Raw genomic sequence first — 15,076 nt, 5'->3', positions numbered from 1 at the left:
CACTGGAAAAAAGAATGTTTTACCCGCCGGCCACAACGGCGGCTTTTCACGTCATACCATCCCAATCGACCCTCATTAGTCATGCATTCCCAGGAAACACGCCATTTTTGATGGCAGACAGGCTTCATTCGCCTGCTATGCCATTACCTTGCCACTTCCTCAAGCCAGATGCCATATTTAAACTGCAGCCACATGCACCCGTTTTAGCACTTCCAGCCGTGGAGTGCTGCACAAAAGATATGGTCTCGAAAGGCAAGAAGACTGCAGTCCCTTAATTCAGTGATGCATCCTTGGAACACCTTTCGGACACTCTGGAGGCCCATTGTGATGTCCTCTACCCCTGCTCTGGCAGCAGGAGGTCCAGCAATCTCACCACTACGGTTTGGCAATGGTGATCAGTGCCAATGCTGCACAGAAGAGGTTGGCCATCCAATGCAGAAAACAGAATGAATGATTTTATCCGTGCTGTCAGGGTAAGGCAACCATCTCATCACTCTAAACTCACACTCACCAACTCATCACACATTCACTGGCATCACACTCACCAACTCATCACACATTCACTGGCATCACACTCACCAACTCATCACACATTCACTGGCATCACACTCACTGCCAGCTCAAGGCACATCACCACTCACTCTCTCTCACACACACCCTCACCTCCTCTGGAGACTGCTTCCTTAGCCCTCACCATCTTGGGGCCACTTGCACAGATCAACTTGTACCCCCACACATACCCTGGGATACCCTCCTTCCCCAGTATAGCCCTCACCCTGCAGCCTCTTCACTTGCCTAAGGTCACTTCCCCTAGCAAGCCCTAGCCCTGCAGCCATTAAAGAGTCTTACAACTAGCCTGGTAGATAGAGGCTTGCCCGTGAGCTCCACCTAAGTGATGGGGTGCTGCCTGCGCAATCTGGTGCTGGTGCTGCACGTCAGCGGTGGGAGTGGGCGATGGGGAAAAGATTTCGGTGAGCTGATTTATAATGATATGCAGACTTGTTACAATTAAGTTCCTGTTTCCTGCTGTCAGGACGCGCCATTGATGGGCAGAGTGGACAATTGCAAACTGGTTTCAGGACATTGTGAAAACGATTTTTGGCCTTCTTAACATATTATCCGCTCACACCACCAAACATGCCCATTGCCAATGGACACGGAAAATTCCGCCCTATGAGTCTGCCTATGTCAGGCTGTTGTTTGACGAGTCTATGCAGCAGCTTTCCCAATTTCAGCATGCCCTCAGATGTTAGTGAGGAACAGAATGACTGGGCTGGGTGTGTCACTGTTGTATCTGGTGCCATGGTGATATTGCAGAGTTAGACTAGATGGGCTGAAAGTCCTTAGACAGTCAATTGACTTTCAGTTACTTCACTGCAAAAAATATCAAGCATTTATCAATGCAAATCTCAACAAACAAAATCAAGCATTACCTCCTAATAACCTGAAAACACAGGTCACATCCCACCCCATCATATTGTTTCTCCCCCACAAAACACCCTATCCACCGTCAACCTCTCCCAGGACACATCCCGTCCTCCTCTTCTCCCGGGGTGCTCCACCCGGGCAGGAGATGTGCAGAGATCGGAAGAATTGGGGGAGCCGGTGCCCGGCCGAGGAGTACCGTACCGGCAGGTGCATCCTAAATACCAGGGCCGGCGCCGGGTTCCCCGCACTCAGTCACCGGGGCAATACCACCCGTGCTTACTTACCAGAGCGGTCAGCCCGTCCCGCAGAGCTTCAATAGTCAGCGCGGTTGAAGCGGAGATCCGCCGGCTCTGGAAGTCCACCAGCAGGTTGAGCGCCAGGTGCCGGGTGGTGAAGTCTGCCACCGCCGTGAACGAACTAACATCCAACTCCCCTGCCATCCTCCCGATAACTGAGCCCGCAACAACAAACCACATTGCGCAGGCGCAGCTACACCATCCCCCTCCTGATTGGCCAGCGTCAACACCTCCCAGCAGGCGCCACGAATCTCCCGCCCACTCAGAGCGGAGCACGCGGCGGTGACGGTTAGCGAGCTGGGATGTCAAATCAACCAATGGGGGTGTTGGGGGAGGTGGAGGCTTTGAGAGCTCAGGCACTTGGATTGACCATAGCCTGGTGGCTCTGTTGCTGACCAATAGGGTGACACAAGGACTCACCAATGTGGGGTTAGGGGGCGTGGTTTGACTCTAGGGCTGACTGATAGGATGGAACTTGGACTGACCAATGGAGAGGTGGCCCTGTTGCTGACCAATAGGGTGGCTCTGGGCCTGACCAATGGAGTGGTAATTGAAAACAAAAACAGAATTACCTGGAAAAACTCAGCAGGTCTGGCAGCATCGGCGGAGAAGAAAAGAGTCGACGTTTCAAGTCCTCATGACCCTTCAACAGAGTGGCAATTGGACTGACCAATGTTGGGGGGGGGGGAGGGGCTCTGGGCCTGACCAGTGAGGTGCCTCTATGGCTAACCAATGGGGGTAGTTCTGGGGTTGACCAATGGGTTAACACTGGGGCTGAGCAATGGGGGTGACTCAGTATATTGCCAGAGTTTTTGATCCTGTAACACCGGTTATTGTACAGGACTTTGTCAAAAACAGTACAAGCAACGGCAGTTGTGTGAGAGAACCAGAAGTGTGGGAGGTTAACATGACCTTCCCCAACAATTTTGAAACTCTGCCAATTTATCCTTGTTGGATCACTTGTGAATTGCTCTTACTGAGTCTTCAACCCCCAGATTTGAGCAGCAAATACTGGATTTATAACATGGCATTCCCCAAACCCCAGCTCAGTCCCCTTCCTGCAGCATTTTAGCACATCATTGAGGCTCACACTCAGAGCAGTACTGAGGAAATGCTGCACTGTTGGAGATGCAGACCTCCAGATTCCTCCCAAGTGAACGTAAAAGACAGCATAGTAATATTCACAGAAACGAAGGTGATTTCTCCCTGGTAGCCTGACCAATTTTATCCCTCAACTAACCTTACACCTGATCGTTTATCTCATCACTGTTTGTGGGAGCTTGCTGTCTGCAAATTACATGCTGGTTTTCCTTTATTACAACAGTGACTGCACTTTAAAAGTATTTAATTGGCTGCTAAGCGTTTTGGGATGTTCTAAGGTTGTGAAAGATGCTTTATAAATGCAAGCTCTTTCTTTAAAGTGCTAAGCCTGGCCACATTTCTCAAGAATTCTACTGATCTAGGCACCCTTCTCATTCCATGCATCATCACAGAACAGTAAGTAACAGTAAGTACATGTCTATAGATTCCTAAAGGCAGTAGCATAGGTAGATAAGGTGTCTAAGAAGGCATATGGGATACTTGCCTTTATTAGCCAAGGCATAGTATATACGAGCAGGGAGGTTATGTTGGAGCTGTATAGAACACTAGTTAGGCCACAGCTGGAATACTGTGTGCAGTTCTGGTCACCACACTATAGGAAGGATGTGATTGCACTGGAGAAGGGTGCAGAGGAGATTCACAAGGATGTTCCCTGGGCTGGAGTATTTAAGATATGAAGGGAGACTGGATAGGCTAGAGTTGTTTTCCTTAGAGCAGAGAAGGCTGAGGGGGGACCTGATAGAGGTATACTATATTATGAGGGGCATAGATAGGGTAGATAGGAAGAAACTTTTGCTTAGTGGAGGTGCCAATAACCAGGGGGCATCAATTAAATGAAAGGGACAGGAGGATTAGAGGGGATTTGAGGAAAGATTTTTTCACCCAGAGGATGGTTGGAATCTGGAACACATGCCTGAGGGGGTGGTAGATGCAGGAACCCTCACAACATTTAAGAAGTATCTAGATGAGCACTTGAGATGCCATCGCATACAGGGCTATGGGCCAAGTGCTGGAAAATGGGATTAAAATAGATAGGTGCTTGATCACCAGCACAGACACGATCGGCCAAAGGGCCTGTTCCTGTGCTGTATAACTCTGAGACTATGACTAATAGGGAGGGACCCGCCTCCTTGGAGATTATAATGCATAAGGTATTGATTAACATGAAACCTGTAATCTGAGTGGAAGATCACTAAGACACTGGATAGTGGTGGTAACAGTGTCTTCAGCCCCAGCAGTAAAAAGGGCCGAGATTGGAGGATCAATGTCTGCCCCTACCCTCGATACAGTTGGTAATGGATCTCAGGAATGCCTGATCTGCGGCATGTGCTGTTATTAATGGTGGGTAATGTCAGAGAATGCTGGTTGACACAGGATTAACAGTAACCATCATTTAGACTCCATATCCCAAACCCTGCTACAACTGAAGGGAAGAGTTTGCTTTTGGCAGGTTTTGATCGGTCCCTCAACCCACTTAAAGACAGCTGGCGCATGTGTAACTTCAGATGTGACATGTGCTAAGGATTGTTACAAAAATATAATAATTTTCATAATATTATTCTGGTTTATTATCAAGTACGTTTATGGGTTTGAGTGTAAATGGTTCTGTGTGATTTAATTACATTTGGAGTCAGGAAGGCTGCAAGCTTGAAATTATCAAAAGAAGCTAGGTGTAAAAATGTACTTGAAGTGTTAATGAGTAAACATGGATGCTGTCTTAGCATGTAAGGTGTGAAGGGAATTTCCATTTTTGGATAAATTAAGTTGTTTCGTTTTCAAAGGGATGTTCAGATGTTTACAACTAGCCAAGCAGTGTGTTTATTTTTCCCAAAGGCTATTGACCTTATTGGCAACATGAAAGTTTTCATATTATGGGAAAAGTGCATTTCCAAAGATATATGGAACAATGGAATTTAAAGAGAGAGAAACATACACAAAGGGGAATGAAAGGCTATGTTGGGAGGCCATGTAAGATCTTATAGGAGTATGTGAAACAGCTTTCGGGAAGCCTCCAACCATTTGTGCATAAGTCTGCTGTGTCCAATAACTAAAGTTGGAGAAAAGCCTTTGGGAATTCCACTATCAAGTGGATGCTGTGGTAATCTGCTGGCTTTTAAAAAAAATTAAAACCTATTTTTGACTGTTGCCTTAAAGTGATGTGTAATTTAGAGTCAGATTAATAAGGAATTTTAGGATTTGTTATATTATTAAGTAATTGTAGTCATGTGTATGTGCTTGAAATCTTTTCTTTTGTTAATAAATATTTTAATTTAATTTTTAAAATCTCTAAAGGTCTTAGTGGACCCATTACTTTGGAATTCAGTGCACACCTCTTGTAATAAATACAAATTGCAAAACCATTGTGATAGCATGGCCAAGTTTCCCTTGTGGATTTAGTCTGCGTGGCACACATCATCTGCCACATCATAACAAAATTGGGGGCTCTTTGAGGAATATTTAAAATTCCGTAATTGGGTTGGAGTTGGTGAATCTTAAGGCTATGAGTACAGGAAAGCCATTGAACTCAGGAGTTGGTGTGAGGGATGTTAAAGTGTTGAGACTGCAAAAATGACTTTATCCAGGGCTAAAATGTTCTTAGAAGTAGAAGATATAACTGATTGGGTTACAAAAATATCTAAGGTTAAGTTAACAGAATTGGTGAATAAGTTGCAATTGAGGTTAACTGTAGGGACAAAGAAAGTAAACATAGTTGAAGTGATAGCACAGCATTTGAAATTGGAGGTGACACCTGACACTAATGAGTCACAGCTGGAGGTAGTGATATTTCAGTTACGAATGAAGATACTTGAACCTGAACACGTAATAGAAATGAAAAAAACTGGAATTGGAAGCAGAGGAAAAGGAAAGAGGGCCTTTCAAAGGGAGCAAGCAGAAGGGCAGGAGAGAGAAAGAAAACGGCAAAGGAATTAGTACTGGAGAAATTAGCAAGAGAGGAAAGAGAATATCAGCTTAAAAAACTGTGAGCTAAAAAAGAGATCTCAGATGCTGAGGAAGGTTCTGATGTAGAAATAAACACTTCCAATCTAAAGCCCAGTGGGGAGATGACTAAATTTGTGCAAGCTCTTCTAAAGTTTGAAGAAAGGGATGTAGAGGCAATCTTTATTTCATTTGAGAAGATAGCTAAGCAGATGAAATGGCCACAGAAATCTGGACATTGCTTTTACAGTCGAGGTTAGTGGGCAGAGCTCATGAGGTTTATGCTTCACTGTCAGAAGAAATATTGGTGAATTATGATGCAGTAAAAAAGGCTATTTTGAGTGCATATGAGTTGGTTCCTGACAGGTACAGGCAGAAATATAGGAATAAGAGGAACCAGCCTGGTCAAATTTATATTAAGTTTGAGAGAGTAAAAACATGTATTTTTGACAGGTGGATACAGGCATTAAAGGTAGAAACAACATATGCAGCTCTTAGAGAAGTAATTCTTTTGGAAGAATTTAAAGATTCAATTCCTTTGGTAGTGAGAACTCATGTGGAGGAATAGAGGGTTAAAACAGCAAGATAAGCAGTGGAGATAGCTGATGATTATGAGTTAGTTCATGGAGCTAAACCTTTTTCTCGTCACCCTTTTAAACCCGAGAAGGATAAAAGGGGAAAGTGAAAGGAAGGTACTTGGTCAGGGAAGAGAAGGAGTAGTTGGAAATTCTCAGCAAGTTTTTTTTCTCAGAGCAAAAAGAAAGGTGCTGAGGGTAGAAGTAACACTCAAAAACTGAGGTCTTTTCATTGTAATAAGGCTGGGTACACAAGGTCAATGTGTTGGAGGTTACAGGGAAAATCTATTGCAGTAACTGGAATACAGAAATGTTCTGGCAGTAAAAGTACTGTGGGTTCTGAGGTTCAGGCACAGGAAAAACCAGTGGCTTGTGTAAAGCTAAAACAGGGAGAATCAGTCATAGGTAAAGAAGTGGGAATGTATTCACAATTTACCCAAGAGAATTCTGAGGAGCAGCTTGCAGAAATGTTTAAAGGTTTTGTATGTGAAGGGGAAGTCTTTCCATGTGTACAGGGTGGAGTAGGCAAATATATTAAATTTTTAAGAGACATGCGGCTAATCAATCCTTTAATTTTGTGGGATAGTGATATTTGTTGTTCAGAGGAAGTATTGCAGGAAAATGTGATAATAAGTGGGGTTCATGGAGATGCTAAACCTATTCCATTGTGGAAGTTAACTTTAAAGACTAAGTAGAAAACAGGTGAGATGATTGTTGGGGTAATGGGAAAATTGTCCATTGTAGGGGCTCAATTTATTTTCGGTAATGATATAGTTGGGGCACAAATGTGGGTGATGCCTACAGCAGTCGAGCAGCCTGTGGCGGTGCATTTGACAGAGGCGTTGCAGAAAGAGCATCCTGGATTGTTTCTGGGTTGTGTAGTAACGAGATCACAAACTCAGGTTAAAATAGGAAGAGGAGGAATTTAAAAGGCAGGGAAAAAATTTTGAAATTCAATTAGCTGATATGATCTTTGGTAAGATTGTTCAGGGAGAGAACATGAGGGCATAGAAACTGATATAGATAGGTTAAGTGAGTGGGCAAACATCTGGCAGATGGAGTATAATGTGGGAAAGTGTGAAATTGTCCATTTGGCAGGAAGAATAAAAGAGAAGCTTATTATCTAAATGGTGAGAGATTACAGAGTTCTGAGGTGCAGAGGCTTCTGGGAGCCCTCGTGCATGAATCACAAAAGGCTAGAAAGCAAGTACAACAAGTAATTAGGAAATGTTATAATTTATTGTGAGGAGAATTGAATACAAAAGGAGGGAGGTTATGCTTCAGCTTTACAAGGTACTAGTGAGACCACATTTGGAGTACTGTGTACAGTATTGGTCTCCTTACCTAAGGAAGGATGTAACTGCTTTGGAAGCAGTTCAGAGAAGATTTTCCAGACTAATACCTAGAATGGGTAGGTAGTCTTATGAGGAAAGGTTGGACAGACTAGGCTTGTACCTGCTGGAGTTTTGAAAAGTAAGAGGCGACTTCACTGAAACATAAGATTGTGAAGGGTGTTGACAAGGTGAATGTAGAGAGGATGTCTCCTCTTATGGAAGAATCTAGAACTAGGGGTCACTGTTTAAATATAAGGGGTCACCCATTTAAAACAGAGATGAGGTGAAATTTTTACACTCAGAGGGTTGTAAGTCTTTGGAACTCTTCCTGAAAAGGTGGTGGAAGCAGAGTCTTTGAATATTTTTAAGGCAGAGGTAGATAGATCCTTGATAAGCAAGGGGGTGATATGTTATCAATGCTAGCTGGGACGCAGATTTAAGATTACTGTCAGAACAGCCATGATCTTATTAAATGGTGGAGCAGGCTCAAGGGGCTGAATGGCCTAACCCTGTTCCTTGTTTGTGTTCGTATGAATGGAGGAGAATAAAGCTGAAGTGTTTAGCTCAAGGAATTTGGTAGAGTTACAACAAAAGGATCCACGAATAAAGCAGTCGTATCAGACAATTTACTCAGAAACAGAGGCAGAATGTATTCCAGAATGTTATTACCTTAAAGGTAATGTGTTAACAAGGAAGTGGAGGCTGTATCATGTTTCAGCAGATGAGAAATGGATGGTAGTGCATCAAATAGTTATATCACCTGGATACAGAAATGAGATTTTCAGACTAGCTCATGAAATTCAAATAGGGGGACATGTAGGGATTATGAAGACTCAGGCAAAAATACAAAAACATTTTTATTGGCCTGGATTGCATGGAGATGTTGTTAAATTCTGTAGAACATGTCACACATATCCAATTTAATTCCAATTCAATCATTTGAGAAACCTTTTTCTAGAGTCATGATTGATTGTGTAGGATACCTTCCTAAGATGAAAAGTGGAAATCAGTACTTGCTGACAATAATGGACGTGTCCACAAGGTTTCTGGAAGTGATAACTTTGGGAAATATTGCAGCAAAGAGAATTGTGGAAGAGTTGACTAAATTTTTTACAAGATGTGGTTTGCCAAAAGAAATACAATTGAATCAGGGTTCAAAGTTCATGTCACAGCTGTTTAAGGAAGTAATGAACAGTTTGGGGATAAAACAGTTTAAGCCAACAGTTTACCACCCTGAAGCACAAGGTGCTTTGGAAAGATGGCATCAAACTTTGAAAACCATAATGAGGGCTTATAGTCCAGACTATCCACAGGATTGGGATATTGTTATTTGTTTTTAGGGATGGTCCTAATGCATCAACAGGATTTAGTCCTTTTGAATTAGTCTATGGTCATGAGGTAAGGGGACCCCTGAAATTGATTCATGAGAAATTGGTGGGTCAAAATTCGGAAACTACTCTCCTGGGTTATGTGACAAACTTCAATGAAAGATTGGACAGCTAAAGAACATTTAAAGATATCACAGCAGGTGATGATGGTGAAGGCAGATAAGCGATCCAAAGCTCGTAGTTTTTGTTGCTGAGGAAAAAGTGTTAGTTTTGTTACCAGTACTGGGTGAATCTTTAAATAATCACAATCCGAGAATTTTAATGGCACAGAAGGAGGCCATTTGGCCCATTGTGCCTGCACCGGCTCTCCAAATGAGTATTATGCCCTGCCTTTTCCCGTACCCTGCACATTGTTTCTATTCAAATAATCATCTAATGCCCTTTTGAATGCCTCAGTTGAACTTGCTTCCACCACTTTCCCAGGCAGTGCATTCCAGGCCCGAACCACTTGTTATGTGAAAAAGTTTTTTTTCTCACATCACATTTGTTTCTTTTGCAAATCACTTTAAATCTGTGCCTTCTCATTCTTGATAATTTTACAAGCGGGAGCAGCTTCTCCATATCTACTCTGTCCAGCCCCATCATGATTTTGAACATCTCTATCAAATCCCCCCTTAGCTTTCTTCTCCCAAAGGAGAACAGTCCCAACCTCTCCAATCTATCCTTATAACTGAAGTTTCTCATCCCTGGAATGATTCTTGTAAACTTCTTCTGCACTCTCCAATGTGTTCACGTCCTTCCTATGATGTGGCGCCCAGAACTGCACACAATACTGCAGCTGAGGTCTAACAAGCGTCATATATAAATTCCATATAACCTTCTTGCTCTTGTACTCTATGCCCCTATTAATAAAGCCCAGGATACTATATGCTTTATTAACTGTTCTCTCCACCTGTCCAGCTACCTTCATTGATCTATGCACATATCGACCCAGGTCTTTCTGCTCCTACCCCCACTTCAAAATTTCACCCCTTATTTTAAATTGTCTGCCCATGTTCGTCCTACCAAAATGCATCACCTCACACTTCTCCACACTGAACTTCATCTGCCACCTATCTGCCCACCCCACCAAATTGTTTATGTCCTTTTGAAGTTCTACAATACTCCAAAGCTTCATATAATCTGCAAACTTTGAAATTGTCCCCTGCACACCAAGATCTAGATCATTAATATATATCAGGAAAAGCAAGGGTCCCAATACCGACCCCTGGGAAACTCCACTACAAACCTTCCTCCAGCCTGAAAAATATCCATTGACCATTACCCTCTGTTTCCTATTACTCAGCCAATTTTGTATCCACATTGCTACTGTCTCTATTCCATGAGCAATAACTTTTCTCACAGGTCTGTTGTGTGGATCTGTATCAAATGCCTTTTGAAAGTCCATGTACTCCACATCAACAGCATTACTCTCATTAACCTTTTCCGTTACCTCTTCAAAAAACTCCAGCAGGTTAGTTAAACACAATTTCCCCTTCAGAAATCCTTCCTTATCAACCCATATTTTTCCATGTGACTACTAATTCTATCCCAAATAATTGTTTCTAGAATCTTGCCCACCACTGAAGTCAAACTAACTGGTCTGTAATTGCTGGACTTATCCTTACAAGCTTTTTTGAACAAGGGCGTAATGTTTGCAATTCTCTTGTCCTCTGGCACCTCCCCTGAGTCTAGGGAAGACTGAAAAATGATGGCCAGTGCCCCTGCAATTTCTACTCTCACTTCAATATCCTTGGATGTAACTCTTCTGGTCCCACTACCTTGTCAACTTTAAGTACTGACTGTCTATTCAACACTTCCTCCTTATCAATTTTGAACCCTTCAAGTGACAGAGTTTCCTCGTCTGTCAGTATGGCCTGGCTAGCATCCACCTCCTTGGTAAAGACGGATGCAAAGTATTCATTTAATTCCTCAGCCATGGCCCTTTCATCCATGTGTAATTTCCCTTTCAGGTCCCTAAATGGCCCTATTCTTCCTTTAAGCACACTTTTACTATTTATATGCCTATAGATGACTTTGGGATTCCCCTTTATGCTGGCTGCCAGTCTTTTCTCGTAATCCCTCTTCACTTCTCTAATATGCTTTTTCACCTGCCCTCTGAACCTTCTGCATTCCTCTTGGTTCTCAATTGTATTTTCTACCTGACACCTGTCATAAGCACACTTTTTCTTTTTTATTTCTATCTTCTTTCATCCAGAGAGCTCTGGATTTGTTTGCCCTACCTTTCCCTTTCGATGGAATATACCTTGACTGTGCCAAAACCAATTCTCTTTTGAAGGTAGCCCATTGTTCAGCTACAGTTTTTCCTGCCAATCTTTCATTCCAGTCTATCTGGCCCTGTTCCATTGTTGCCCTGTTGAAGTTGGCTCTTGTCCAGTTAATTATTCTTACTCTGGATTGCCTATCATCCTTTTCTATCATCATCCTAAAACGTACAATACGATGATCACTGTCTCCTAAATGTTCCCGCACTTACACTTGATCTACTTGGCCCACCTCATTTCCAAGAACCAGGTCTTTTCTTGTCGGGCTTGAACACATACTGCTGTAGAAAATTTTCCGGAACACAATTTAGGAACTTTAGCCCCTCTCCACCCTTAACACTACCATTGTCCCAGTCTACATTTGGGTAATTAAAGCCCCCCATTATAACTACTCTATAATGCTGGCATCTCCCAGCAATTTCCCTGGAGATTTGTTCTTCTACATCCTTCCCACTAGTTGGAGGCCCATAAACTACACCGAGCAATATAATTGCACCCTTTTTGTTCCTTAGCTCTAGCCAAATTGATTCTGTCCTTGAACCCCCGGGACGTCCTCTTTCTCTAGCACTGCAATGCTCTCCTTAACCAATACCGCCAGCCTGCCCCCTTTCCTTCCTTTCTGAACACCTTGTACCCGGGAATATTTAACCCCATTCTGCCCTTCCTTGAGCCAGGTCTCTGTTAATGCCACCAACATCATATTTCCACATGGCAATCTGCATCTGTAACTCCCCAAACTTTTTTTACTATACTCTGTGCATTTAAATACATGCAGAGTAATTCTGATTTAGATTTTGTTACTTTCTCCGTTATCCTGACTTCACCTATTAACTTACTATTCTCTATATTAGTGCTATCTATCCCTCCCAGTATTTTGTGCACCCTGGTATTCCTCTCTAATATTTTCTCTTGGTTCCTACACACCTGCCGAGTTAGTTTAAAGCCCTCCCAACAACCTTAGCAAGGAGCTCAGTCCCAGTTCTGTTCAGGTGCAACCCGTCCGGCTTGTACCGGTGTCATCTCCCCCAGAGCCAGTTCCAGTGTCCCAGGAATCTAAAGCCCTCCCCCCTGCACCATTGTTCCAGCCGCTCATTCATATGCCTTATCCTCCTATTTCTGTACTCACTGGCACATAGCACTGGGAGTAATCTAGAGATCTTCTCGTAATAAATACAAATTGCAAAACTGGTGTGATAGTGTGACCACGTTTCCATTGTGGATTTGATCCACCTGGCACACATCAACTGTCATGTCATAACAGGTTGGCAGGGGAATGCAGATGCCTTGGCTCCTTATGGGGTTTTAGTGGATACACTAGCAAATGTTGGTATTTTAATTCAAGTAACAGTGGCTCCCACATACAAATTTCTGATTTACATTTGATGTTTGCTATGATGAATATTGAGACATACATCATTCCAATCCCCCAGAACCCTGATGTTTCCTGCAAAAAACATGCAGATGTGTTTGCTAAGAATAAACACGATTGCGGAAGAATGGAAGGGGGAAAAGTCCATTAACGAACTTCCACACCAAATCATCAAATAATAATCGATACATAGAGAGTCATCCATATGAGAGATATAATTGAATCACTTATACAGCAGGGTGTTGTTAGAAGGTCCACGGTCACTACAAATTCCCCTATTTGGCCAGTAGGGAAACCACTAAAGTACTACAGGTCTCATGGTGACCTAATTATAAGACTGATTATAAGATTACTCAGTGATTCACTGATATACTTAAAGCATTAAGATAATTACAACAGGTCATGAATAGTGAAGATCCGTTCACACATAAGTCTCCATCCACAATCCTTGGGAGTGGGAGAAAGAGGTAATCAGATCCTAAACCAATGCTTAAAAAGTTTTGTGCAGAATATCCTATTCAGTTGGTAAATATGCTGCCAATGGCAAGTGGTGGCAGATGAGAATGAGATTAATGGTTTTGTATTTTGACAAAAGGGTATGAACCTCAGAATACCAGATTGGAGATGTGGTTATGGTACTAAATTATGGTAAGAAAGAGCATGTATATGAGCTGAAATGGAAGGGACATTTCCTGATTGTGGATAGAGCTTATTCAGCCATTTACCTAATTCAATTTCTGTAAAGACTACAAATCAGTTACCAATTAGTACTGTATCAATGAGCTGAAAACAGCTGAAGAATAAGTAACCAGAATCAGAAACAAACCTTATAAGTAAGCATATATATTATGCTTGATCTTCTAGATAACATTACAGAAAGACAATGGTCAGGATGCTCATCATTATGATATGGCCAAATAAAGGCACCTAAAGGCCTTTATTCACATTAGAAAGGGCGTATACACCATCTTCCTAATTCATAATCAAGCTCAATACAGAGGAAGGATAGAGGTCACACACCTTGTGAGGAAGAAGAAGGTGTGTGCCTTTAGAGTATATGTGAAATATAGGAGGAATTTCCAGTTCTTCAGGTGGGATAGGACAGAAAGGGTGAGAGGGTGGCATCTGTAGGAGATACCAGTGTAGCACAGCAGGAGAAGAATAAGTTGTGACTGCCTTGGTTTTTGCCCTACAATAAGACAGAGAGTTGCCACAGTCTGGGAAATCTTTATGCAGATTGTAAATCAGTGGTAGAATGGGAGAATAAAAAGGAAATAACAGAATCATACTCACTTTCAAATCCATAGATTGTGCGATGGGCCCACTAAAGGACTAATACTAAGAGTCTGAACAAGTGTTGTTCAGTGGTGTACGTTTAGATTTCTCCTGTATTGTTTAACTTCAGTAATGTTTGCTTGCCAATTTTGTTATATGATGAAAAATGTAACTTTCTGGAGACAAATAATTGAACACAAGTTAGAGAATTCCCAATTTAGAGAATTAAATAAGATATTCCATTTATAACTGAACAACAGTTAAAGGAATGGAATATAGAGAAAATGATAAACTTCACAAAATCCAACTGTGAGTAGAAAAGATTGAAAAGGGTCTACCCAAAACTTCATTCCTGCCATTCATAGGTAAGATGCTTGTTAGGCATTAATTTGGTTATGCTAGTATTAGCTCACCACAGAGCAGCCTAAGTTTGAACTGTAGAATTAATCGGAGGTTTACTAAAAGGGCTCTCATACGAACATATGAAATAGGAGTAGAAGTAGGCTGTCTGGCCTCTCGAGCCTGCTCCACCATATAGTAAGATCATGGCTGATCTGTTTGTGTTTTGAATTCCACATTCCCATCTACTCCAGGTAATCTTTGATTCCCTTCCCAAACAAGAACCTATCTATTTCTATCTTAAAGATATTCCCTGATCACGCCTCCACCACCTTCGGAGGAAGAGAGTTCAAAGTCGCACAACCCTCTGAGAGAAAAAAAAATTCTCCTCATCTCTGTCCTAAAAGGCCAATGCTTAATTTTAAAACAGTGCCCCCTATTTCTGGCCTCACCCACCAGAGGAAGCATCCTTTCCATGCCCACCTTGTCAATACCGTTCAAGATCTTAAACACTCCAATCAAGTCACACATCACTCTTCTAAACTCCAGTGGAAACAAACCCAATCTGTCTAACCATTCCTTATAAGATAACCCACTCATTCCAGGTATCAATATAGTAAACCTCCTCTAAACCGCCCCCTACACACTTACATGTTTCCTTAAATAAGGAGACCAAAACTGCACACAATATTCGGGATGTGGTCTCAATCAATTCCTCTCATAATAAAGGGTAGCATTCCATTAGCCTTCTTAATTACTTGCTGTATCTG

General features: G+C 42.3%; 1 protein-coding gene across 1 annotated transcript in view; it reads right to left on the bottom strand.

Annotated features, from left to right (window-relative positions):
- lta4h (leukotriene A4 hydrolase) overlaps positions 1-1,886 on the bottom strand; it is a 56,025-nt gene extending 54,139 nt beyond the window's left edge. Inside the window, exon 1 of the mRNA XM_041203429.1 lies at positions 1,713-1,886. Within this exon, the coding sequence (XP_041059363.1) occupies positions 1,713-1,868 (156 nt within the window). The 5' untranslated portion in view covers positions 1,869-1,886. The remainder of the gene's footprint in view (positions 1-1,712) is intronic.
- Positions 1,887-15,076: the final 13,190 nt, after the last annotated feature.

Source organism: Carcharodon carcharias, chromosome 13 (genome assembly GCF_017639515.1).
Source record: "Carcharodon carcharias isolate sCarCar2 chromosome 13, sCarCar2.pri, whole genome shotgun sequence".
Classification (NCBI taxonomy): Eukaryota; Metazoa; Chordata; class Chondrichthyes; order Lamniformes; family Lamnidae; genus Carcharodon; species Carcharodon carcharias.
The sequence above is the reverse complement of the archived record's forward strand: the minus strand, read 5'-3'. Positions and strand labels throughout refer to the sequence as shown.